Below are 24,999 nucleotides of genomic sequence, written 5' to 3'. Positions count from 1 at the left end.
TCTGAGACTAGTGTTTAACTAAAATGTCAGATTTGATAGAGATCTCTGATGCACCTGAACATGCAGCAGTGAGCTTGCCAGAGCAGAAGGAAAAAATAGCATAGTAGATTTGTTTGCAGTGTTCCCAAAAAAGCAAAAACTTGAAAAAGTTGGAATTTGTGGGGTGCTGGTGATGGACAGTAGCTACAGCTCTATCCTCAAGTATGTATTTTCCAAGTGTTTAGATATCTAATTAGTCTATTTGATTATAGTTGTCCATAAAATACAAGGTTGTATGTGATGCTTATTAATATGGTATAGAGTATTCTATTCAATCTTCATATATGCAGTCAAACTGTGAGAAGGCTGTGGCAGTCTGCGTGTCACAGTGCTTGACCTGCATCATGGAAGCCATAGTGTTGTGTCCAGTCTGCTCTTGAAGTTGTAACGTGAAGATCTTAAACTCTATGTTTTAGGTGTTTGGTCAATCCTGATGTAAAGATTCTGTAAAAAAAATTGGTAGGTGCTCTTGCTGTGTCAGAAATAAAAGTTAATTTACTGATTTTTGTAAGTTAAGTTCTTGTTCCAAGAATCCTGCTGGGTTTTAGCCTGATAGATGAAAGGAGCTGCCTTCTATTAAAGAATTTGTGCTATGTGTCTGCTCACAAACTGTCGTGAAATCGTGTTTAGTTTCACTTGAGTAAACAAATAAAAATAACTTTTTTAGTGGCTTATTGTAGGGCAGGTTTTAAAAGTTTTAAGGCTCTTGCACCTTTTAAAACGATCAGTGCAGTGCACAAACATCCAGCAGGGTTTTTTTTGCATTTGGTATATGCACAGGCAATTTTACTGCCTTCTTCCTCCACCTTTTCTTCTGTGTACAGGTGAGAGGTTTAGATCACGTTTAGAAAAAACAGTGGGGAAGGCACACTGACCGATTCTCTCAGTCCTCAACATGATCATCTACGTCTATAATGCAAAAATGTTGCCCATGGTGTTTGCAGCTGGATGTCTGCAGGAGATGTGGTGACCTGACTGGCGCTCGGCAAGGGTCCGCGGAGGTGGGGAGAGGTTGTGAGCAGTGCTGCTGCCCGGAGCTTGTCCTGCTGCCGCTGGGTGTTGGGCGAGGTCTCCACTGCGCTGGTTAAAAGCGAGAATTAGCACGCTCCGCTCTGCGCTATGGCCTGGTCTTGCAGCCCTTTTTCAGGCTTCCAATGCTGTTAATCTTACTTTTGTCTGAGTAGAGACTGGCTTGTTTAGAACCTACATTTGATGAAACTAGTAATTTACTTAATGGTGAGTTTTTGCAGTGCAGCGATCTGGGGCTGTTGGAAAGCCCCCGCCATTTGCATACTGCTCCACTGTGCTGTCTTCTGTGTGCTGCCCGCATGAAATCTGCAAGGAAATCTATCTGGAGGTGGCTTGACTGGAAGAGGTGGGGTCTTGGAAAACATTATAGCACCTCCTCCTACACAAATAATTACAAGACAGTAAGGAAGCTATCAAATGAGATGGGAAACATGCCACCGGGGGGGCAGCAGGTGCTAATTTTTTGTAAAGAGTTGTTTCTTCAGCAGAATTGGCCTTGTGATGTCCATAGTTGTGAACCGTTTGGAGAGCTATACAGCTTGCTTTTTCTTATTTCTTTACTTTTCAACAGAACATTGAGAATTTTAAATGTGATATTAGATGATGTAATGTTCTAAGAGCAACAGGAGCTGGTCTTTGCATTTGCAGGAGGGAGCTCTAAGAGACTGAATGTGGGTACTTCTGTGTACGCTAAATGTATTAGTATGAATTGAGTAATGAGTAACCTAATCAGATTTTTAGCCAAGCTTGCATGTAGTACTATGATAATAGTTATCTTGGGCCTTAAAGTCAAATAGACTTTTCCCCATCTTCCATCCAGATTGATTTTAGAAGTGAGTTTGTCACCTAAGCACTGCTGCTTTCCTATGAGGAACACCTTGGCTCAGTCTAGTGACCAGAAACACTTCCCCAGTGCAGGCACTGCCACAGTCCACAAGCTATCTTTTAAAAAGCAACTTAAAATGGTAACAGCTTCGACCTGATTCAAGAGCAGTTCGTCATGGTCATGGAGATTACTAGCAATGTCAACAGTCATGGGCTTCCCTTGGAGGAAACTGTAGCCTTGTAGCCATGTTCAAAAGCACAAAACATAGGAATCCTCAGGAGTATTTGATAAATGATGAGGAGATGCCCAAGGATCAAGAGTAAATAGTTGCTTAAAGTCCATCCTTATGCATGAATATTTTTTTTTTTATAGGGAGAACAAAAACATAGAGTCATTCCAGGTCTGAAAGTTGGTCACTAGATGCAGGATGCCATCTCCAGATGGAAGAACTACCAGTTCTTCTTTCTTCATAGCTGAGAAGCTGGTGCAGGCAGGCCTTTTTGAGCAGTCTTCAATGATTTGTAGTAATCTGTGCAAACATTTTCTGTCTTTCACTTATTTCTCTTTGGACTCAAGATGGGATGGGACCAGATGACCTCCAGAGGTCTCTTCCGAACTCAGCTATTCTGTGATTCCCTGAAGGATAAACTCTCTGTTCTGCATGAAATTGATCAAAGATCAGTTGCTTTGTGTTGGGTTTTGAATGTTTTGTACTTTGTGACATGCAGCTCTAGGCTGTGTCCATTGATCCAGTAGTTGGTGTGTCTGCTGAAGTTGTACCTTGACATTCGATGTGGATTAAGGTCCTCCAGGTGAGATATCTTGGCTGAGAAATGCAGAGGTCTGCCTATGGCAGAAGTGGTACTAGAAACCATGTCTGGCAGAAGTTGGCAAAATATGACATTGAAGTGTTTTTTAGTACAGAGTAGTTCTGCTCACCCTTGCAAGAAAACCATGTTAAAATGCTTGCATATTAATTACTGTGCACCTCTCTGGTTTCTCAGGTTGTCCCTTTGACACACAACTTTGCCTGCTGTGACAGTCCCGATAAGGCAGCATCAGTGCAGACTCCTGATGCCCTATCCCCAGGCACAGGACCAAGGCTGGAGTTATGGTTATGTGCAATTGCGATGACTGGTCCAGCACTCATCCGGTGGCACCGGTGGCAGAGGGAAAATGCACCTTTATCCCCTCAAGAGGAGGGTGGGGGTTGAGGGGGAGACTACCAGTTCCGGGAAGTAACAGGGCAGGAAGAAAGCAAACATTTCCTTCCAGTTCCCACATTATCACCCAGGTCTTCAAGGGAGAAGGGGATACCGGTGGAGCAAGAGAAGAATTTATTGGAGACAACAGGACTGGCACAGAGGCCGTGAGCAGGCTGGGGAGTGGGTATCTGATGGGGAAGTTGTGATTGTGCTGTATTTGCAGCAGCATCTAAATTCTTGCAAAGTTAATAGTAATGTAACTGATGTTGCTTTAACAGCTTCATTCTCTGTCAGTCCTGTCACCTTTCTTGCTTACGTTCTCAAACATGACCAGAATACATTTTCTCTGTTGTCAGTGCCTGCTTCTTCTTGCTCCCTGATACTCGACAACTTCAATTTATCTGTTGTTAATATAACTCCAAAGCAATTTGGAATTCTATTATTCTGAAGGAAGCGAAAGCAAAATGGGGCTCTTTCCTGCAGACATTTGTGCACATAATTAAAATAATTCAAACAGTTAAGTGTGCTTAGAATTGAGCTCTGGGTTTGTACTTTATGAGTAATCTCCCATTGAAAACCAAGGTTAATTCATCCCTGTAGTTACAGTTTGAAAGCATTAAGATGCTTACTTAACAGGTTAAAACTGTTGACTTCACAAGATTTAACTGTCTGGATATAAAGTTGCTTGTGCTGTGTGACCTGGAAAAAGATTTGATTTAAAAAGTGAAATGATTTATGTTCATGTTACGTCACAGACATTTCAACTGTGTTTAAGGGGCTTATTTTAAAAATGTCTTTGTTTTGGTTTATGTATTTTTTTTTTTAACAGAAACTTCAGAGCTTTATATACAAAAAGTGAAATAGCTCTTCTGTTTTCACTGCTTGAGTGGGGGTGATTCAGTTTGATTTGAGTTATGTAGGGGTTAGCTCACCACCTACAAAATGCAGGCTTATAAAATACTTTTTTCTTATTTTCTGATCAGACAATTCACTTGAATAAAGTCCAGATATTCTTACCTATTAAAAAATATTCCTCACATGTAAAGAATAAAGTCCAACATTTTATTTTTAGTGAAAATACCAATTTCCATGCTAAGACCAAGTTACAAGAATGTGTTGCTTTGGTTCACCATAGTGAAGCCAAAAGGTAGGCACGATCCTGCTGGTGCTGCAGGCAGCCTTGCCTGAAAAGCTTGGCTAATTCGTGGGCAGCGCAGGAGCTGCTCGCAGGAAGGGAGAGAGCTGCAGAAAAGCCATGCGACTGCAGGAGGTTGAGGTTGGGGAACGGGGCTGTGGATGAGCTTCCTCGCCAGGTACCTGCACCCTTAGCTAACCATGGTGGTTTGGCTGGTTGTGGCCATGGGGTTTGGGTGGGTGAGACCTGGGAGGTGGCCAGCTCAGTCTCTGCGGGCTTTTTAATTCAGACACAGAAAAAAGCAAAAGTTTTGGGGATTGCAGGGAGAAAGCTCTCTCTGCAGAGGGGCAGTTTTAGGCTTCTCTGTTCCTCTTCACCAGATTTAAGTTGACTTGCATGGGGCTGTCTGTGCATCTTCCACTGGTTTACCTAGAAACAGCAGCATTGTGCTTGGAGAACTGAGCTGTTTCTCACAGGGTTTTGACAGAGTTTATGAGTCTAGAAAGAGGTTTTATGGGTAGTAGAGAGTTGTCTGTACACATTACATCATAATTTAACGTGATCAGATGCATAGCCAGTGGGCCTATGTATACAAGAATGGGTCATATATGTACTCGTGTTCTGACTCTGACTTGTTCATTACCTGGATTTTTGCGTTAACTGAGGTAGTGTCTGCCTCTCTTCCCATTCCTTTGGGTCATGGGGTGCTGAGTGTATGTATGTGCCTAAGACTTCTGGCCTTCGGTTGGTGTCAGGGGTGCACAACTGGTGATGAACACTGGAAGAACAGGTATTAAGAGGGATGGTCAGAGCTAACAGGCAAGCGAGGGGCTGAGCGAAGTTCAGATACACTTGCCAGCTTTATGAATGATATGTTAAAACTGAGCCACCAAAAATAGTAGCTTCTTGGTTCCTTTTTAAAGGGAAATCTCTATGGCACTGAAGAAGTGATTCTGAACTGAAACGCACTCTCCTGAGGGACTTTTTTCAGCACTGAGCCCAATTATTTTTTAAATCGGGGGTTTAGCCCTCCAGGGGAGTCATAAATATGTCCATAGCTGAACTGTAGTGGGTTGTATATTCCCAATTGTCCTATTAAGGGAATTCAGTAAAGAAAACAGGAGACCATTCTCCCTAGTAAAAGTACTAGCAGCTGTTTTCTTGTAGTCTAAGTGATACTGCACATTTTACTCTTGAGTATCAAAATAGTGTTTGGCCATATCCAAGTCTATGTAAATTTAATGTCTCAGTGGTTGAAGCTGGCCGCTTTTGTTTTTTGGATCATGGCTGCTGCAGACATTTAAAGTGTTTCTTGATACTTGCTTCTAAGGTTGGGAGACAGGAAACGAATCTTTTGTATCTTGGGGGAGAGGGGAATAAGCACACACAGAATAATTTACATTGGAAAGGAGCTCCAGAAGTCATCTCATCCATCCCCTGCTCAAAGCAAAGTTAGATGAGGCTGTCAAGCCAAACATTGAGAATCAGGGGTACATCTGGACTCCCACTCCAGAGCTTAACTGGTCTTTTGGGGAAGTTATTTTTTCCTTATGTCCAAATGAACATGTCTTTTTCTGCAGAGCTGCTTTCTATCTGGTTGGTCCCCAGCTGTGCTACTGAATGGGGCTGTCTGCCCTGGGTTCCATCTTGCCTTTGAACTTCTTAAGGTTCCTGTCATCCAGCTTCTCTGCTGTGCTAAAGTTTCTCGGAATACCAACTTTCCCCTCCAGAGCATTAACCTCTTCCCCCCTTTTGGTTTCACCTGCAAGCGTGCTGATGAGGGTACTCCCCATCACGTTGTCTGTGTCACTGTTAAACAGCATTAGCTTGTAATCAGCTGGGAACTAGACTTTGAACCTTCACCCACAGTCTTTTGAGCCTGATGATTCAGGTAGGTATGTATAGTGCACTTGTCTAGTTGGTGTCTTCCCAATTAAACTGCAAGCATATTAAGGGAGACTGTGTTAAAAGCCTCGATAAAGTAAAAGGAAGAATTTGTTTTCCCCGAAGCCAGTCATTCCCTCCTAGAAGGCAATCAGGTTGGTCAGTCATGGTTTGCTCTTCCTAAGTCCATGGTAGCTGTTCCTAGTCACCTTTTTACTGTTCATAAGCTGGCAATGTTTTCCACAAGGACTTTCGCTGGGACTCTTTCCTGGGACTGAAATGAATCTGGCAGATAGTAGTTCCCTGGATTGTCCAGCTTGAACATGAGTGTAACTTTTGACAAAACATGTTGATCAAATCAACATGATTTAAACATGAGTGTAACTTTTGCCACCTCCAGTCAACACGACCTGTCAAAGGTGAGAGAAGGCAGCCTTACAGTGATCTTGGCCTGTGCCTTCTGCATGTTCAGATGAATCCTGTCTTGTCCCGTCTACTTCTATGTGTCTAATCTATGTAAGTACTCCTTAACTCAGGCACCTTTTACTAATGAGAAGCAGTCTGAAAAAGAGAACATACTAGACAGAGAGGCATGGGGTGCTTGCCAGTGAAGACTAAGGCAAGGAAGATACCAAGCACTTCAGCAGTTTCCTTGTCCTGTGTTCTGAGGTCTCCTACCCTGTTCAGCAGTAGGCCAGCATTGTTCTTGCTCCCTTTTGCTGCTGATGTATTTGCAGGAGCCCTCTGTTGCCTTTCTCATCACTTGCCAGTTTCTCATCCCTTGCGAGAGCTCCAGCCAAGCTGTGGACTTCTTAGCTCTCTCCTTGCATTCCTTCTCTGTTCCTCCCAAGGAGCCTATCCCAGCTTACACCTTCTGTATGTGGCTTTTTAAGTTTGAACTGACTCAGGAGTTATCCATTCAGCCAAACTTGCCATACCTCCAGCCATACCTCCTTATTTTCTTGCACACTGGAGTAGATTGTTAATATGCTTTAGAGAGGTGGTCTTTCAATTTCTCCTGCAATTTTCAATGAGTCCCTTGGCATTTAGAGTAATTCTCCCACAGACTACCTCTTGCCAATTTCCTGAACAAGCTAAGACTGCTGCTTTGAAATCCAGGATCTTCAGTCAGTTATTTGCCTTCCCGCTTTCCTCAGTATTTTAAATTCTTATATCAGCTCATAGTCACTCTGGCTAAGGCTGGTGTCAGCCTAGCCATTTCTTCTTTAATTCATACCATGTCCAACAGTGTGCCTTGTCTACTTAAAGGAGTGCCTGCAAAAAAAAAAGCTTTTGATGCTCTTCGGATTGCTATTACCCTGCTGTTCTGCACTTCCAACAAATGTCTTAAAGTTCCCCATGAAAGTAAGTCCTGTAATTGTGAGGCTTCTTCCAGTTGTTTAAAGAAGGCTTTGTCCACTTTCTTTTCTCGACTGGATGGTCTGTAGCATATGCACACCATGTTTACCCCTTGTTAGCCACCCTCGTGATCCTGATCCATGAGCCTTCATCCTTGACTCCTTGAATTAATGAAAAACAGTGCAAAAACAGTGTGCAGTATTTTAGGAGAGTGCTAGACACTTAGTAAACTGGTGAGAAAATATGTTTGCACACAAGAGGAATATCAGCTTACTTCTCCTTCCTGCATGACTCCAGACAAGTCATTTACCCTCTCTTTTGCTTCCCCATGTCTCAGACTGTGAAGTTGGTGTGGTAGACACTGTCCCATACATCAGGTCAGTGTGTCTCCTGCCCTATTATAATAAAGATAGCCAATGTACAAGCACTGTGACCTTCCAAAGATTGCAGGTATCACTGGGGCACGACAGTGGAAAAGATCATACTCTGATTTGCTCTGCCAAGTCTAAGGATTTTGAATTTCTCGAAGTTACATGAGTAAGCTGGTTAGGACAGCAGGGCAGGGTGAAGGCAAAAGGAAATGTAGATTGAGTGCAGGATGAAAATAAATATTTAAACAACCTGTTCAAATTACTTATACATGTGGAAAAACAAAACATTTACCGTATTTTTCAGTGAGAAGGAATCTTTACGTACTCTTGAATAGCTGACATCTGTGTGTCAACCACATCAAGTCAAGCCTTATTTTCTTTTTGTAGTATTTAATATGGCTTCCTTGTTCAGGTTACAAAACATGGAGGTTCTCACTTTCCCTATACCTTACACATGGGAATCCCCATTTTTAGGTTCAAATATGGGCATGAAGACCTTAATTAAGAAAAAAATATTTTTCTAAACTCCTCCACTTGTATTGTTCAGTTGCTTCTAGCTGTGGTTCCTCCACCCTCTACACTCTCTTCTCTGTGTTTGGCGTTACCTTTTGCATTTTGCTAAAGGCTACCTGATGACAAGTTGTTCACCTTAGTTTTCTGCTGTCACAACTGTGCTGACTCTCTCAGCTTAAGTAGTTTTAAGCAGTGTTTGGCACTGTGTTGCATATTGGCCATGGTGGTCAAGTTACCACTTCTGCAACTTCAGGTTGCCAGTGGCTGTAGATCAGACAAAAAAGGACAATGGTTTAATTAATCTTAATACCATTTTGAGCTTCCTGCTGCAGTCATTTTATCATGTCTATGTATGTACTTATTCTGACATAAAATCCTTCTGAAATAAAAAGGACTCCAGTGGACAAAGTGAGGGCTTGCAAGGTCCATCCCTTGCTAATATCAGTAGCTGTGCCTTGTTTGGAACAAGACTGGATTTACTTTGATTTCTTCATTAGTGCAGGTTACATTGGGCAGAACATTTAACATATCTCATTTGTTTTCATTGTAATACTGTTGAAACACGAGTCACTGCTCTAGTCATTTGTTTTAGCATTAAAATTCTGTATGCAGATCTGGTCCCCTGGGATATCAGTGTGTAACCAGATACTCCATGATCTAATCAGGTTCTGCAAGGAATGTGCTATCACTTCAACACTTTGCAGTAGAAAGCTTCATCAAAATGGAAAATCTATCTAATATTTAAAGTAAAATGCAGTTCAAAGGGACAACCATGAAAAGCAGGGGTGTACAAAATTTTAAGATGTTTCTCAGATTAAATAAAGCAAAATCCAAGCCAGAGTTTAAGATGATTTGTCGTGACTCCATTTATTATTGAAGAAGAAAATGTTATAGCTGTCACTTCAGTTTATAGGGTTTGTTCCAGTTCAGTTAAAATAGCATCGCCCTCAGAAATGACTGACTAGCAGGATTTCATTAATGTGATACTTACTTGCCACAGCATGCATGCTTTGGAAAGTAATTCTGAAAAGCACCTACAGAAGCATCAGTGGCAGGCAAGACTTGTGCTCTGAATTCATTTTGATGCTAGGATTTGGATATCTGAAGGCCTAGTGCCACAGTCTATTTCAGAAATACAAGTCCTGCTGATCTTGAAGGCATTTTGCAAGTGGTGTGACGTAGGCTGAGGAGCAGACATGGTTGCTGTGGTGAGTCTGACCAGAAGCATCCCCACTGGCTGGGACAGCGGGAATGCGGCTCTGCCTGCAGCCAGACAGTATTTCTGTATAAACTGCCAGATTTCACCACCAGGTATTCAGAAGGCTGGTGGTAGGCAAGGGTGATGAGCATCTCCTAGGGTCAGCTCATGTCTCCATAGAGCAAGTGTGTTGCAGATGTCCTTAGCTTTATCAGTTTGGTTTTTTTTAATGGACATACCTTGAGACAGAGAGAATTTTGCATAGCAACGTGTCTTACATATTTGTATTAAACTGCGTTAAGTTTTGGAAACTGGTAACTTCTGTACATAGGCATGTTAGGTAGTATGTCTCACTCTTGTTAAGAGCATGCAGTGGAGTTTCTGTATTTTATCAGTGGCATTCAGTGCTATCCTTGGCTCTATCTGTTGTACTTATGTAGCAAAGGAAAGCTAAAAAGGTAAACTTAAGAAGAAAAAGCAGCATTCAGTAACCTTATTGATGACCAGATGAGACCTGAAATAAAGAAAAGGCCAGAATGGTTACATGTCCTTGACATTTTTCAACTCTTATTTTAGCTGGCTATAAAGGTGTGCGGGGAATGTTGTTGGTTTGGTTTTGTTTTTTCTTTGGTTCTACAAACTAGATGGTGCACAATTCAGCGTGCCCGGCCAGGCTCTCCTTGTTGGCTCTCCTTGTTGGCTCTAAGGGTTTATTATGTGACTATCTTTGCTGGACTTACTCTAGAATTGCTTTGACGTTCAGATCCAATTGGCTTCAGTGAGCTTAAAGGCGTTAAGAGCTAGAATAGAGTGAGGAAGTGCCCAGGCAAGCAGTGAAACAGGCCCTACCTTTTCTTCAAGTTCCTGCCAGGTGCTGGTGGGGTAAATGCTACCAGACAAATGTGGTGTATTGACAAAAAGGGCAGGGGAGGAGTCCATTGGTGAGTGTTGGTACAGGTCAGAAAATAAGGTTTATTAAGAAAGAATCACTAATGACTTTCAATATATGAATACAGTATTGATCATTTTCCTCTGTTGTGTTTTTAGGGTCTCATGACTCATTTAGCTTCTACATCGATGAAGCCTCTCCGGTTGGGCCTGAACAGCCAGAGACGGTCCAGAACTTTGTGTCTGTTTTTGGGACTGTGGCTAAAAAGCTGATGAGGAAGTGGTTGGCTACACAGACCATGAACTTCACCAGCCAGCTGGGGGCAGGTATACGGTATTTTGATCTTAGAATTTCCACCAAGCCCAGAGACCCAGACAATGAACTCTACTTTGCTCATGGTTTATTCAGTGCCAAAGTCAAGGAGGGTCTGGAAGAGATCAATGCGTTTCTCACTGACCATCCGAAAGAAGTGGTCTTCTTGGACTTCAATCACTTCTATGGGATGCAGAAATACCATCATGAAAAGCTTGTCCAAATGCTCAAAGACACGTATGGAAACAAAATGTGTCCTGCTATATTTGCCCATGAAGTCAGCCTCCAGTACCTGTGGGAAAAGGAACACCAAGTGCTGGTGTTCTACCACAGTCCAGTGGCTCTCGAGGTACCATTTCTTTGGCCAGGCCAGATGATGCCAGCTCCTTGGGCAAACACAACAGATCCAGAAAAACTGATTCAGTTCCTCCAGGCATCAATCACCGAAAGAAGAAAGAAGGGCTCCTTTTTTATATCTCAAGTAGTGCTGACGCCAAAGGCTAGTACAGTGGTGAAAGGGGTTGCTAGTGGTCTCAGAGAAACAATCACAGAAAGGTAAGTTTCTGGTGGGTAAGGTGTGCTGACTGTGCTGAATGCTTGTGGTGGTAGTGCTGCTTTTCTGATTCCTTTTAAAGAAACTCCAGCAGACATGTTTCTTCCATGCTTTTGTGGGTTAGTCAGAATTTGGGCATAATCCTAAAATATTTAAAAAGAAACACATTAAAGGAGAAGCTTTTGTATCTTGAAAGAAAACCTGGCACTAAATCCTAATGAGATCTTACAGGATTGGCTTGGCCTTTTGTGTTTTTCTGAATGCAGGTTTTTCTATTTGTTTTGTTTTCCAAATGTGGTTTCGTACCATGAGCAGTGAACATCTTGACTCTGATTTCCACACTGGATGTGGGCATATCATTCTGGATGATCTAGACCATTTAAGTTTTTATTTATGCATCAGGCTTCAGGTATTGGGTAAACAATTTTTTCATTTTGGCTCATCAGCAAAGCCTGTCACTGCAGAATTTGCATCCTTAACTGCCTTTACACACTTTAAAGATGCATGGATTTTCTCTCTGCATACCATCACACATTATATCAAATATATGAGGACACCATTAGAGTATATTTGCTTCCTAACAGGCCTTCATTTATCATACAGGGAAGAGATTGCAGACCACTGTAAAAGTTGTATACATGGAATGCTATGTTGACAGACCATTAGTTGTTACATTACAAAAAAGCCATCTGTGCAAGTCATACATTATTTATACCATTCTGACTTTGATAAATCACAACCAGTTTTCAGCTTAAAGGCATATATGTGTGACTATGTTCATGACAACTTGGTAGGAAACCTGAAATTTAATGCCAAGACACAAGAGAGATTTTTTCCCCCCTTAAAAGAAAAATAGAAGAATTGCGGGGGCGGGGGGGATAAGGAGGGGGATGAATGGAAGACCTGTGCAACGAAGGTCTATTGGGAACAGTGTCCGTTCTATGAGATGAGTGATGCAGTGCCTGTGACACTACACCCTGCAAAGAAAACATACCTCATTTTTCAGAAGGGTTGAGCTGTTTTTATGGCAGCTTCCCAAGTGACTGTTAACTTGAAAAAACAGGGAAAAACTTTACCTGAAATGGTAAAACAGAAGGTTTTATAAGCTGTGGAATATGATTCAGAAGTGCTTGTGTGAGTGCACTTGCAGCTGTTTGTATATCCTCCACATATGTTTTTATAGGCTCCATTGGATTGGGGATCTCCCTTTCTGGTGAATCTGGAGAGCACCTCGCTCTACTGAAATACTACTTTATTGGTGGATTTTTCTGTTAAACACTCGCCTTGTTCAGGGATTTATTTTGTCTAGTAAACATCTTTCTTAGTGTTCTTTAGAACATGAAGTAGCACAATCAAGAAACTACCAGGTTCTTCTTAAAACTTGCTGCATCAATAAAATAGCCATTAAAAACCCTTTTCTTGTTTAGTTCATAATGGGCTTCCTTGAAGCTGTTTGGAAAAAGTAAAAAGTTCAAATGGATTGTTTATATGTTTGGGAGAGTTTTGAATGACTTGAGCATTTGAACTCTTACTATGCCTTTATCTAGGGCAGATTTTGAGGTTATAATTAACTTGAAGTGTCAGTAAATAATTGGGCTGAAGTACCTGTACATGTTTTTTCCAAATTGCAACTGAGATTTTCACGTAAGTCTCAAGTGTGTAATCGTATCTTCTGCATGAATACTTTTTTCCTTCCTTGCATAACTCTTTTAACCATTGCAAAAGAAACGGACCTTTAAAATGATCTCCAAAGCTAGTATTTAGTCTTCCAAGCGTGGCATCTTGTTTTGAAATCCTGCTACTAATCACAAAAATACACTGCAGGAAGACACAGGCTTGGAATGTTAATCTGCACAGAAACTGAGCTCATATATTGAGTTAACTGCTCTGAAAGTAAACATCAAGTATATTCAGAACTGCTCCTCATTTGATGGTGATCCCGTTAAAAAATAAATATATGAGCAATTAAGGGATGCAGCAAAATTAGTAGAATTTACAGAATTGTCTTCAATCTTGTTGCATTCATATTTCAGTAACTTAAAAATATGTAACTCATACTAAAGGAGCCAGGGGCACGTGTTTCAGCTGCACTGTTTGCTGCTTTGTACCATCTCATAATTATTTGTAAAAAGATTATTCTGTCCTTTTCAGAATAAATACACAGATCATAGAACATTATTGTCCAGGTAGGTAGCATATGCGCTTTTGTTGCCAGTTGCTGCATAAATTTATACATTTTATACTATTTTCTACTTATTAATAAACTCTGGTGAGAGCAGTATCTTGCTTCTGGCAGCAGTTCTGTAACCATACTTGGGGGAGTTTTTTCCTTCACATTGAATCTTGAAAGATCTGAATGCAAACGTGGAGTAAGGTTGAATTTTTCAAGTAATTCTGGTGTGAGATTTTTTTCCCCCCCTAGACTAAATACTATGTTTAAGAAATGTTCCTTTGGCATTTTCAAATAAAAGACCTAGTCATCTCTTCTCTTTGCCCCCCCCTCTGTACAGTGGCCATTTTCGTTTATATGTTGACTTAATTCTGATAGTAGAGCAAAGTTTATGTCCTTTCAGATCAAATAAACCGTATCGGGTTTTGATCTCTGAAGTTGTTTGTTGCTCAGGAAATTATTAACGATTTGAAGAGCAATGGCCACCTGAGAGGGAGAACGTGGTTTCTCTCAGTTGCAGCATCTGTCACACCAGGAAAACTGCAAGCAGATGCTGTGCAGCAATCCATGCTCCTTTCTGCTGCTTTGTAGGTCATGTTGTGAAAGAGCACTATGAAATATTGCTCCGTAGCCAACACAAGATGGTTGGTTTAATAGCTTTTCATCACGGCTGCTTGTGGTGGTGGAGATCCACATGCTCAAACTGCTGCAGTAGAGTAGTGTCCTAAGGTGATGCTTTTCAAAAGAAGTGATGTTATTCCTTTATTCTGTTCCCCACAGGAGATAGTGAGGATGGGAGGTCCATGGTAACCTTGATTTAAAAAAAAAAAAAAGTTTCATGATCTTAAGACTGAATTCAGTTGAAGATATACCAGGACTGTTTTTTACTGATAATGCTTGCTCACAGGCTTTGCTGCTGTCATCACAGGTAATACTCTGTGGGACAGTAATTTGAAAGGAGGAGAAGTAATAAAGTCATTGAGCTTTCTATCCTGCACAAATACAAGAGGGAAAGCCATTTCTTCTAAGTTCTTCCTGGGACCACAGCTCAGCGTTACAAAACTTTGTAACACAGCTTTCATCTTCATTACTTGAATGAGGAGCATCGCCCAAATGCGTGCATGTTATGTTTCTTGGATTTGATGAAAAACTTGGAAGACTAACAATATGTTTTCAGCCTTAACATTCTGTCAGGCACAGTTTAGATGCCAAGAATACTCTCTGATTAGCAAACAGTATGTACCAAATTAATTACGTTTTCTCTGCTTATTGAATTAACTTCACAGTCAGGCAGCTGCCTTTTGTACATATGAAAGGTGGTTGTGAAACAACCTTTTGATGAGTGTAGAGCTGTTCTTCATAATAATCCAGTTTGTTTTCTGGTTTGTAGTGAAATGACTAATTTTATCTCTGACACTGGAGGCAAGCATGATACTCTCTTGGTTGTATCTGCGGCTGAGTAATATAGAAGAAATAATGGATCTCCTTCAGAGGATGCAAAAAAAATCCTGTGGTACTTTTAATGCTTTCAAGAAGTAGAAAAGAAACACATGCATACCCAGACGATTGTCACTTGATTTCCAAATTAATCTCTAAGGATAATGTTCCCTGTAGCTCACATGTGACTAAATCATTGCCCACCATGCTGAAAGTTCCCCCTTAGCAACCAGAGCAAAAATAAAAATCCATGAGAATGAACCTTTGAAGTGGAGGCAAAGAAGCCACACCGTTAACAAAAGGGATGGTAAATAGGCCACAGAAGCTGTCTGGAGAAAAGCCATCTCTGGATGCAGTCATAAACTAAGCAGGGTCCGATTTAGCTAGTGAATAGGTGGATGTTACTTGAAAAATAATCCCTGAACTTGCCAGAAGTGGGATTTTTGAGTCAGTTACTGAGGGTGCACTCCTTCTCTTGAGCCATATCTCAGACAGTTGAATTTTTGAGAGTTTCTGAGTTGCTGGAAGAGTGGGTTTTGATGATGTTTTTGATCCACACTTGGTTACTGACTGATGCAAGTCTTAAACAATTCTACATGAAAAAGGAAAACAACAACAGAAATGGCAACTGTATTTTGCTAATTATCTGAGCATCCCTCCTGCTTGTAACCTTAATGTTTGTCTCCATTATGGGCTGCAGGAGAGCAGCAAGTTCCGATGAGCTGCGTCCCATAGCAGCACCCGTGGTGTGTGAGCTCCAAGAGGCAAGTGTAGATCAGTCCCTCACTACTGTGCAGGCGTGCGTGTCCCTCACTGTGTTTGACTTTGGAGGCAGCTGTTGTCTTTTTTTTTCTCCTACCCCAGTAGGTACAAACTGTTGTTCTGGTATATTACTAGGAAATTCAAAAGTACCCTGGGCAATCCAGCCAAATCCTTAGTATTTCTATTCTTCTTCAAACTAGCCTTAATTACTTTTCCAGTCTTTCCACACAAGAGGCATCTCCATGTTTGCACACAGAGCAGCACAGGGAGACCTTGGTTTCATTTGAAGGATCTTTCTGCCATGTCAACAGGCCTGCACACTAAAATCCCAAATGGGCTGTGTATATTCAGGCTAATTTTGCTGGCAGCTGTTTTAGTGGCATTTCATCACTGGAGCAAACGCCTGCAAAAGGATTTTGCTATAGCATTCCCCTGGGAAGTCCTGGGTGGTTGTGTCTGAAGGCTTCGGTAATGAACCTGGAATAGTATTAAAGTGCCACAAAATACAACAGCACAGGATTTTTTAATAACTTTGTTAGGGAAAAGTATTTATCTACATACCTATTAGCTTCCAGGTTTTAGTCCAGAAAGGAAGTTGAATCATCAGCTCCATGACCACCAGCATTATCAGTAGCTTGGCTTTGGGGTGTTGGTTTGGGGTAGTTGGCTTGGTGTTTTCTTGTGGGTGGTGCGGTGTCTCACAGTCTTTTCCTCTATTTGGCCTACCTATAACTTTTATCATGTTAGGCACCAAAACACCTGTTTGCAGTTACAGGATATCCTGTGTGACTAATTGTAAAGATATTTTATGTCATCCCATCATTACACTCTAAGCTCAGTCTGATCCTGTGTATACAGAAAGCAGCAAGTGTTTTTCATCAGGAAAAGGAAATTTTCATTCCCCCAGCCCCACTGCTGTAAACTGTCACTGACATCTACTTCACTGAAAGACTTCATGCTTCAATCTGCCTGGCTGCTGTAGTGAAATTGTGAAATGGCTCATTAAGTCAGTTGGAATTTCTGTGATCTTTCTGACATTACTGAGATCACTAAGGAAACTCTACAGCTAATAAATGCTAACAAGTGCTGAGCCCAGGGGAAATGCATTTGTTGGTGCAGGGCTTGGGTCTGCCTAGCTGGTTTTACCTCATTATGAAGGGAACAGTTACTTGAGGGGTTAATCCTTCTCCTCTTCATTTATAAGGTACAAAATGAGCACAGACATTTATATAAACAAGCCCTTCCAGATTTATTCACAAGGTATCTTTCAAGCTGGTAATGACTTTCTGTAATACAAAGACATTTAATAAAAAAAACTCAAACAAATACAAACTCAGCAGACAGGACAACATCCGTATGTCTATGTTGTATTAGCATTTGCATGCTGCAAACCATTGTCTTCAGGACTATGTGAGTAAGTAGATCTATAGGCACATCTTTGCCAATTTTTAAGCAGAGAGCTGGGCAAATCTGGACTAATTAACATGGAGTTGCTGTCTGTCTGGAAGTTTGAATTTTTAATCTCTTGTAGCTGCTCCGTGGTCCTAGAGTGATAGGATGTGTTTGTTCCCTACAAATTCAGTAATGTCTGTGGGATGCAATGCAGTTCTTTCTTAGGGAGCCACTGTCGTTGTGAAAGATGCTGGTTTGATACAATATAAAGTTATTTTGATTTGTTTTTAAAGCCTGGAAACATTTAACCTCATTTTATTGATCTTTTTTCTACAACTGCACTCCTAGGCAAATGTTTCATAATTCCATATTCTTCCAGGATTGGGTTTTTTTTCTTGGTGGCTAAGATATAAACTTCATGTAGTCAGAGATTATAATAAGAGTTTGTCTATAATTGTAATGGTAGTATTGCATGTATTGTGCCAGGCCGTAAGTTGTTTCAACAGAGCACAGCCTATTATAGTAAAATGTCTTTCAGTATTTATCTCAGACACTAAGAAACATAATAAAAGACATGTCTTTAAGACACTGAATGATCATACAGTGGGATTTGACCTCTGGCAAGATTTTAATATTGTAGCTGTTGATCCAAGAGGTTTTGTAACTAAGCAACTGTCATCCAGAACGTATTATATCATAAAATAGTATTAAGGTGTGGAGGAGGCTGCGTGGCTACAGTGGAGTAGGAGCCATGGTGAGATGCAGGCACTTACCATGGAAATTTTTTGTTTTCTGGGATATAGCACGAAGGAGGAACCTTACCATCATTTGTTTCACGGTGGGGTATTGAAACCTGCTTAACTTTATCTTTCAAACAGCACCATGGTGCTCTTAGTTGTGCCAGCAAGCACTGTTGTTTGGTAAATAAACAAACATCTTGGGTGATAGGCTCCTAAATTTTGCTGTTGGACAGCGAAGAAGGATGGTCATGGACCTTTATTCCCTTCCTACTTGGATTTTCGTACTCTGAAGTCTGAAACTTTTGTAAAAGTCTGAAACTGGCTTCTCTCCTTTTCAAGTGAAGCCCATTCAGATTACAGGTCTGAGGCAATGCCGTAATCCGGGTAATTCCTATGGGTATGGTAGTGTACTGTGTTGCTTGAGTAACTGGGAATGGATCGTTTTAGCCAGTGCATTTGCTGCCTTGTTTTCCAAGGTTTGAGGAGGTGTTGCAAAGAAACTTGCCTCCTTGCCTCCTGTGAGTAGGCTTTTTCTGAGAGCTAAGTTCACTGCAGTTTGCTTTGGTTTTGCTGCTTACCAGAGGAAAGCAACAACAGGGCCACCCCTTCTTTCCCTGCTTTTGATTGAGGAAGATGTTGAAGCAGTGAGGGCTCAGCTCCTCACTACCCTTCCCTGCTCGCTCAACTGAGCCATCAGCTGTGCAAGGCCCATTACTGCTGTCCCTGCATCAGGAGGAGGATCCCCTCTGCTCAGGACTGCTGTTGTTGCACCCTTTCCTTAGCTGCCTTGTGCCATCTCTCTCCTCCCGTGTACAGTCTTTTTACGTTGTTTTCATTTCTTTGGGCTTTTGCAAGTGATCAACCCAGCAAGTTTCATTTCTACTTCAGCTGCATGTGCAGTGATGATTAGAATTTGGACAATTAAGATGAAATAATTAAATCTGAAACCAGAGCGTTACCATTGACCTTTAAAGTTGCCACTGGGAGGAATTAGGGAAAAGGTATTTTGTACCCGGAGAGGCTGTTTCAGGCTGTCATCAGGTGCTACACAGACAGTCCTAAAGCTCACTGCTGGAAGGTCATCAAGGTACACAGTGTTGACTAAGGGCTGTTTCTCTGAAGAGTATGAGCACATGGCATGGTGAGTGTCTGCGCCTGGTTTGGTTCATCTGTTAGGCATCCTTCTGCAGAAGCCAAAGGACAGGGCTCAGCTGAGAGGGGTGAGTAAGATCATCGCTGCAACACTGGAAATGGGACCATGCTCTCGCCCTGCTCTCATACCAGGCACAGTAAGTTCTTCTGAGCCTGTGGCTAATCTCAGCTCAGAGAGCGTTTGGCTGATAATGATCTGTCTCACCTTGTGGTGTTTGCTGGCTCCCTCTCTCCATCAGACGATGTTTCAGTGCTATTACTGTCTGGCTGTGCTAGAATAGGAGAGATGTAAATCCAACTGGATGGAAAACTTGGTGGAAAACGCCCTCCTTTGAGCTCCACAGTCTTGGAACATTTGTGGAAGTAGTAATCCATATGATGAAAGTCTGAGGTTTTTTCTTCTAAGCTATTTCTCATGAGACTTACAGGTGGGCTGCTGTTTGGAAAAATACTTTCCAGCTCAGACAGGACTTCTCTTTATTCTGTAGTGACTGGAAATAATGCATTGGATGGACTGACCACAAGGCTCAGTTACTATAATTCCCTCTCAGTAACCTTCTAAGCTTCTCTCCTGCTTATAACCAGCTGTGCAGCTCTTCTCAGGGTACTATCTTCTGTGATGCAGGCTCACATCTGCCTTTCTTTTTTTAAGTGGTGTATGTTTTTATCCAGGCGCATGCTTGTGCACTCTTGACATCTCTTAAATAATGTGTCTTCTGATGCACAATCTACCAGCACGTTGGGTCACACTGACAGAGGGTGTGCTGGCTAGCAGATCTCCCCACCAGTCAGCGGTGGGTGAAGGGGTGCAGGGTCTCTATGGCTAGTCTTTGATGCTTGATGTGAGGCAGATGCTCATCTGAGGCTGGCCACCATCAGCATCTGGTGTGAGAGGTCTGTAGGAGGAAAGGGACTGCAGCAGCTCTGTGGTGAATGTGCAGCTTGATCTGTATCCCACAAGAGGAGCATGAGACGCAACAGGGACTCTTGTGTACCGGCTATGGCTGACATGACAGATCTGCGTTTCCTTGTGCCAGTGGAGCAGAGTGGTCCAGCACGACTCCGTGACACGGTGAAGGAGGAGGGAATGACCTCTCTTGGCAATCTCTTTCCCCAGACCTCTTGAGTGGATGAACCTCAAGGCAGGGACAGAGCTGGCAGATCTTTAGGGACGCTTTCCATAGAGTGCAAGAGCTCTTGATCCCCAGGTGTAAGGAATCAGGAAAGGAAGGCAAGAGACCAGCATGGCTGAGTGGAGATCTGCGGGTCAAACTCAAGGGGAAGAAGGAAATACACAGGCAGTGGAAGCAGTGACAGGAATCCTGGGAAGAGTACAGGGACGCTGCCTTGTTGTGTAGGGATGGGGTCAGGAAGGCCAAGGCACAGCTGGAGCTGAACTTGGCAAGGGATGCAAAGAATAATAAGAAGGGCTTGTACAGGTATGTCAGCCAGCAAAGGAAGGTCAAAGAAGGCGTAACCCCCTTCATGAGCAAAACTGGCAAAGTGGTAACAGATGAGGAGAAGGCTGAGGTACTCAGTGACTTCTTTGTCTCAGTCTTCACTGGCAGTGTCTCTTCCCACAACCCCCACATGGATGAACTGTAAGATGGGGACTGGAGGAGCAACGACTCTCCCACTGTAAGAGAAGATCAGATTCAAGACCACGTGAGGAACTTGAACATGCGCAAGTCTATGGGACCTCATGAGATGCATCCCAGAGTCCTGAGGGAACTGGATGATGTAGTTGCCAAGCCACTCTCCATGATATTTGAAAACTCCTGGCAGTCAGGTGAAGTCCCTGGGGACTGGAAAAAGGGAAACATGGCACCTATTTTTAAAAAGGGTAGCAAAGAGAACACTGGGGACTACTGACCTGTCAGCCTCCCCTCTGTGCCTGGGAGGATCATGGAACAGATCCTCCTAGAAGCTATGCTAAGGCACACAAAGGACAGGGAGGTAATTTGAGACAAGGGCAAGTCCTGCCTGACCAAATGAATGGCCTTCTCTGATAGAGTGACGGCATCGGTGGACAAGAGAAGAGCTACAGATGTCATCTGTCTGGATTGCTGTAAAGCATTTGACATGGTCCCCCATAACATCCTTCTCTCTAAATTGGAAAGACATGGATTTGATGGGTGGACTGTTGGGTGAACGAGAAATTGGGTGGATGGTCCCATCCAGAGGGTAGTGGTCAACAGCTCAGTGTCCAGATGGGAGATTGGTGACAAGTGGTGTCCCTCAAGTGTCTGTATTGGGACAGTGCTCTTTAGTATCTTCATCAATGACATAGTGGGATCGAGTGCACCCTCAGCAGGTTTGCAGATGACACCAAGCTGAGTGGTGCAGTTGACACGCTTGAGGGACGGGATGGCATCCAGAGGGACCTGGACAAGCTTGAGGAATGGGCTGTGTGACCCTCATGAGATTCAAAAAGGCCCAGTGCAGGGTCCTGCACCTGGGTCAGGGCAACACCCAGTATTAGTCCAGGCTCATGAAAGCTGGACATGAGCCAGCAATGTGTGCTCACAGCCCAGAAGGCCAACCGCATCCTGGGCTGCATCCAAAGCAGCGTGGCCAGCAGGTCAAGGGAGGTGATTCTACTCCTCTGCTCCGCTCTGCTGAGATCCCACCTGGAGTCTTGTGTCGAGCTCTGGAGCCCTCAGCACAGGAAAGACATGGACCTGTTGGAGCGGGTCCAGAGGAGGGCCACCAAAATGATCAGAGGGATGGAACACCTCTGCTGTGAGGACAGGCTGAGAGAGTTGGGGTTGTTCAGCCTGGAGAAGAGAAGGCTCCAGGGAGACCTTATTGCAGCCTTCCAGTCCTTAAAAGGGTCTTCTAAAAAAGGTGGGGACAGACTTTTTATCAGGGCCTGTTGTGATAGGACAAGGGCTAATGCTTTTAAACTGAAAGATGGCAGATTTAGTCTAGATCTAAGGAATAAATTTTTGACAATGTGCGTAGTGAGACACTGGCATAGGTTGCCCAGGTGGTAGATGTGATTCCCCATTCCTGGAAGCGTTCAAGTTGAGGTTGGTTGGGGCTCTGAGCAACCTGATCTAGTTGAAGATGTCCCTGCTGATTGTAGAGGGGTGGGACTAGATGCCCTTTAAAGGCCCCTTCCAACCCAAACTATTCTGTGATTCTGTGACCTTTTTGTTATGGTGTGTTTCCAGTATGTATCCTTGCTTCACTCCAGGAGTATATTAGTTTTTTCTTGATATGTCCTCTGCAATCCCTTGCTATATTTTTACAAGCTATAAAATGCTTTTTTTAATCTGCTTTCTCCCTGATGGTCTGTGATGTGGTTTGTTTCCTTTGTGGTATAGCAACCCTAGTTCATCAGTGTGAAGTTCTCATTAAATGAAATATGAGATCAATTCAGTAGTTACCAGTGTTACTGGAAACATGAGATTTTTCACAGTGTCTGCCTATTTTTACTGCTGATCAGAACCAGTAAGAGCTCTCCAACCATCAAAACATTTTTGTTTTTAAAGCTAATTTGAGATCACATCAGTGGTATATTGGTTAATATTTTATTTCATTTCTTAACACTTTGGTCTACAGTTGTTAGTTTTGTTAGATGTGGCAGCAAGTGCTTGCTTGTGTAAATTGTTTCAACTCAGCAATTACAAAACTGTTCTTTTTCCCATTGGTGCAGCTTTTTATTGAAAGCTGCAGATATCTTAAAGTCTACTCTTTTTTTCAGGAATGCATCTTTCAATGTTTTTCTCTGGGGACAAGTCTGTTTTAGCATAATAGTTTATGTCAAAATATTTCAACTGTGTACTTGTATTAATTCTGTCTTGTCTTCAGATTCACGTTACAGTGTTAATTTCAATATTTAATGCTGTTTCTAGATTCATAGATTTTCATTTTTTTATTCAGAAATAGGTCTTGAACTTTATTTGATGGGAAAGACCAACACTTTGCTTGCTTAAATCACATTTTGAAATGTTAGAGTTTCTCACAGAACAGTAGTTCTTGGTTTCAGGCCAGATCTAGTTAATACCACAACGGGTATCTAGGACTGAAGTACCTAGGCCTTACTTGCCCCTCGATACCACTGTTGATCAAGTGACAGTCTGCAGACGGTATCATATTTTTTCTCTCATTCCTAATCTCCATTTTCATTTTGCTTACGACTATTGGAAATTATGATTTTATCCATTAGCTGTAGGGTGAATACCACTGGCCAAGCAAAGTAGCAGTATCATTAACAATAATACTTCACCTGGTGTGCATGGTAATAAACACTGTAGAAGGACAGAGTTCTTCAGGGAGACACTGTCATCTAGGTAATAATATGGCACATCTCCAGGACCTTTATTTTTGCATGAAAAATAAGTCAGAAGCTGTTGTTAATTTTTGTCTAAGAACCTTCAACCTCATTATTTTGGCCGAAAGTTAAATGGCCCAACCACCCTCTTTAAAATTCAGATTTATTTGAAGTCAAGGTGGATAGCATGACGGTAGATGTAGTCTAGGGTCAGTCATTCGGGACCATGCAACGTGGAAGAGTCTGACTTCTTTACCACTTACCTGAATTTTGCTGTCAGTCATGTTATGTTGCCATTGATTGCATCATCTAGGCATTTCAAGATTGTTGGCTATAAGGTTAGTTTAAAAGGAAAGATGACTATTAGCATTTGATTACAAAATCTGCCAGTAATGAATGTTAAAAAGAATGGTTCAAAGGTCAGCAGAAATACATACTTGACATAAGCAGATTTTATTCCTTCCAGTGGATTCCTTTGCACAGTGTAGGAAGAAAACTGTACCACTGCTACCTTAATGATAGGCCCTTGTGAGTTGGTTAAAACAACTGCATTAATCCTGCTTATCTTCGTGTTAAGTTCTGCTATTCACAGAACTTACACACACAGTATTCAGCGTGGGGCTTGGAAGTTATTTTTTCATCCACTGTTTGAATTGCCAGTATTTCTCTTGGAGCCTTCTTTGCGACTCCCAATATCACTGAGGAAGACACTGTATAAAACCTGTAAGAAGTGAATACATTCAGGCAGAGAGAAGAGTGATCTGTGTGATCTCCGTAGCAGAATTGCTGAAGGACCAGTATGAACGTAGCACACATTAAAGCAGCCCCATGAAAACTGTGGTTTAGAGTGAAGAGCAGCAAACATAAAACCCTTATCTAAAAATGTCAGGGGAATGATCTGAGCCCCCACAAAGTTTCAGGAGAAGGCGAGACTGAAGAGCTTAACTGGAAATAAGTGATAATTAAAGATACATAGGTTAATGGAAGGTAGCATAAATGTTGATGACATTTTGCTGAACGTGGATGGTGTCAAATGATCTTAATTTATTTTTGTAACTAATTCTATGGAAATTTCACAGGAAAATACAGTATTTCAGTAATGCAGCTGGTAAAGTGTTAAGTAGAATATTATCAAAATGGAAAGTGGGAATCGGAAACGGAGTTGAGACTGGTTGGAAGTATGAAACTGAAGAGAAGGTAATGGTGGCATTCCTCAAAGAGCCTAGTTGTCTTTAATAATTCCATGAAGGACCTTAGATTCAGCTGTAGGAGACTGCTGATGGAGTTTGCTGATGACACAAAGTAAGGGGCTATCATCGTAACAGAGGAAAGCTGAGGGATAACATGCAGCAACAACTAGACGCCTGCAGTGTTTAGAAGTGAGCTGGAATTCAATGGTACAAAATGCAAAGTCATAACGATGGGACTGCGCTCTGGTAAGGTGGGATCTCATCAGCTGGGGAAGCCAGGCAAGGCAGATGCTGGAGTATCAGCTGAGCCCTCAGTGGAAAGCATCTGGGAAAAAGAGCGGTATCCTCGTGATTTGCACCGAGGCATCTCCAGCACGTGCAGAGAGGTGGTGACATTACTGCCCAGGGTAGCGGGTATCTTTTTGGATATCCTGTGCGATTCTGATCATCCATGTTCTGGGGAGTAGATTAAAATTGGAATAGACGCAGAGAGGGACCACTAACTAACATAATCAGGGAATGAATCGCTGAAGACTTTGAGAGAGCTTGTCTTGTTTTTCCTAA

The 24,999-nt window shown here is 42.2% G+C and overlaps 1 protein-coding gene across 1 annotated transcript in view; it reads left to right on the top strand.

Annotated features, from left to right (window-relative positions):
- The window catches only part of PLCXD3 (phosphatidylinositol specific phospholipase C X domain containing 3), a gene marked incomplete at its 3' end in the record, with an annotated part of 88,028 nt that overhangs the window by 52,475 nt on the left and 10,554 nt on the right, over positions 1–24,999 (top strand). The window contains exon 2 of the mRNA XM_082013036.1: positions 10,607–11,315. Coding sequence (XP_081869162.1) covers positions 10,607–11,315 — 709 coding nt within the window. The remainder of the gene's footprint in view (positions 1–10,606; positions 11,316–24,999) is intronic.

Source organism: Phaethon aethereus (genome assembly GCF_964289735.1).
Source record: "Phaethon aethereus genome assembly, chromosome: Z".
NCBI lineage: Eukaryota > Metazoa > Chordata > Aves > Phaethontiformes > Phaethontidae > Phaethon > Phaethon aethereus.
Note: the sequence above shows the minus strand (reverse complement) of the source record. Positions and strands in the feature narration are given on the sequence as shown.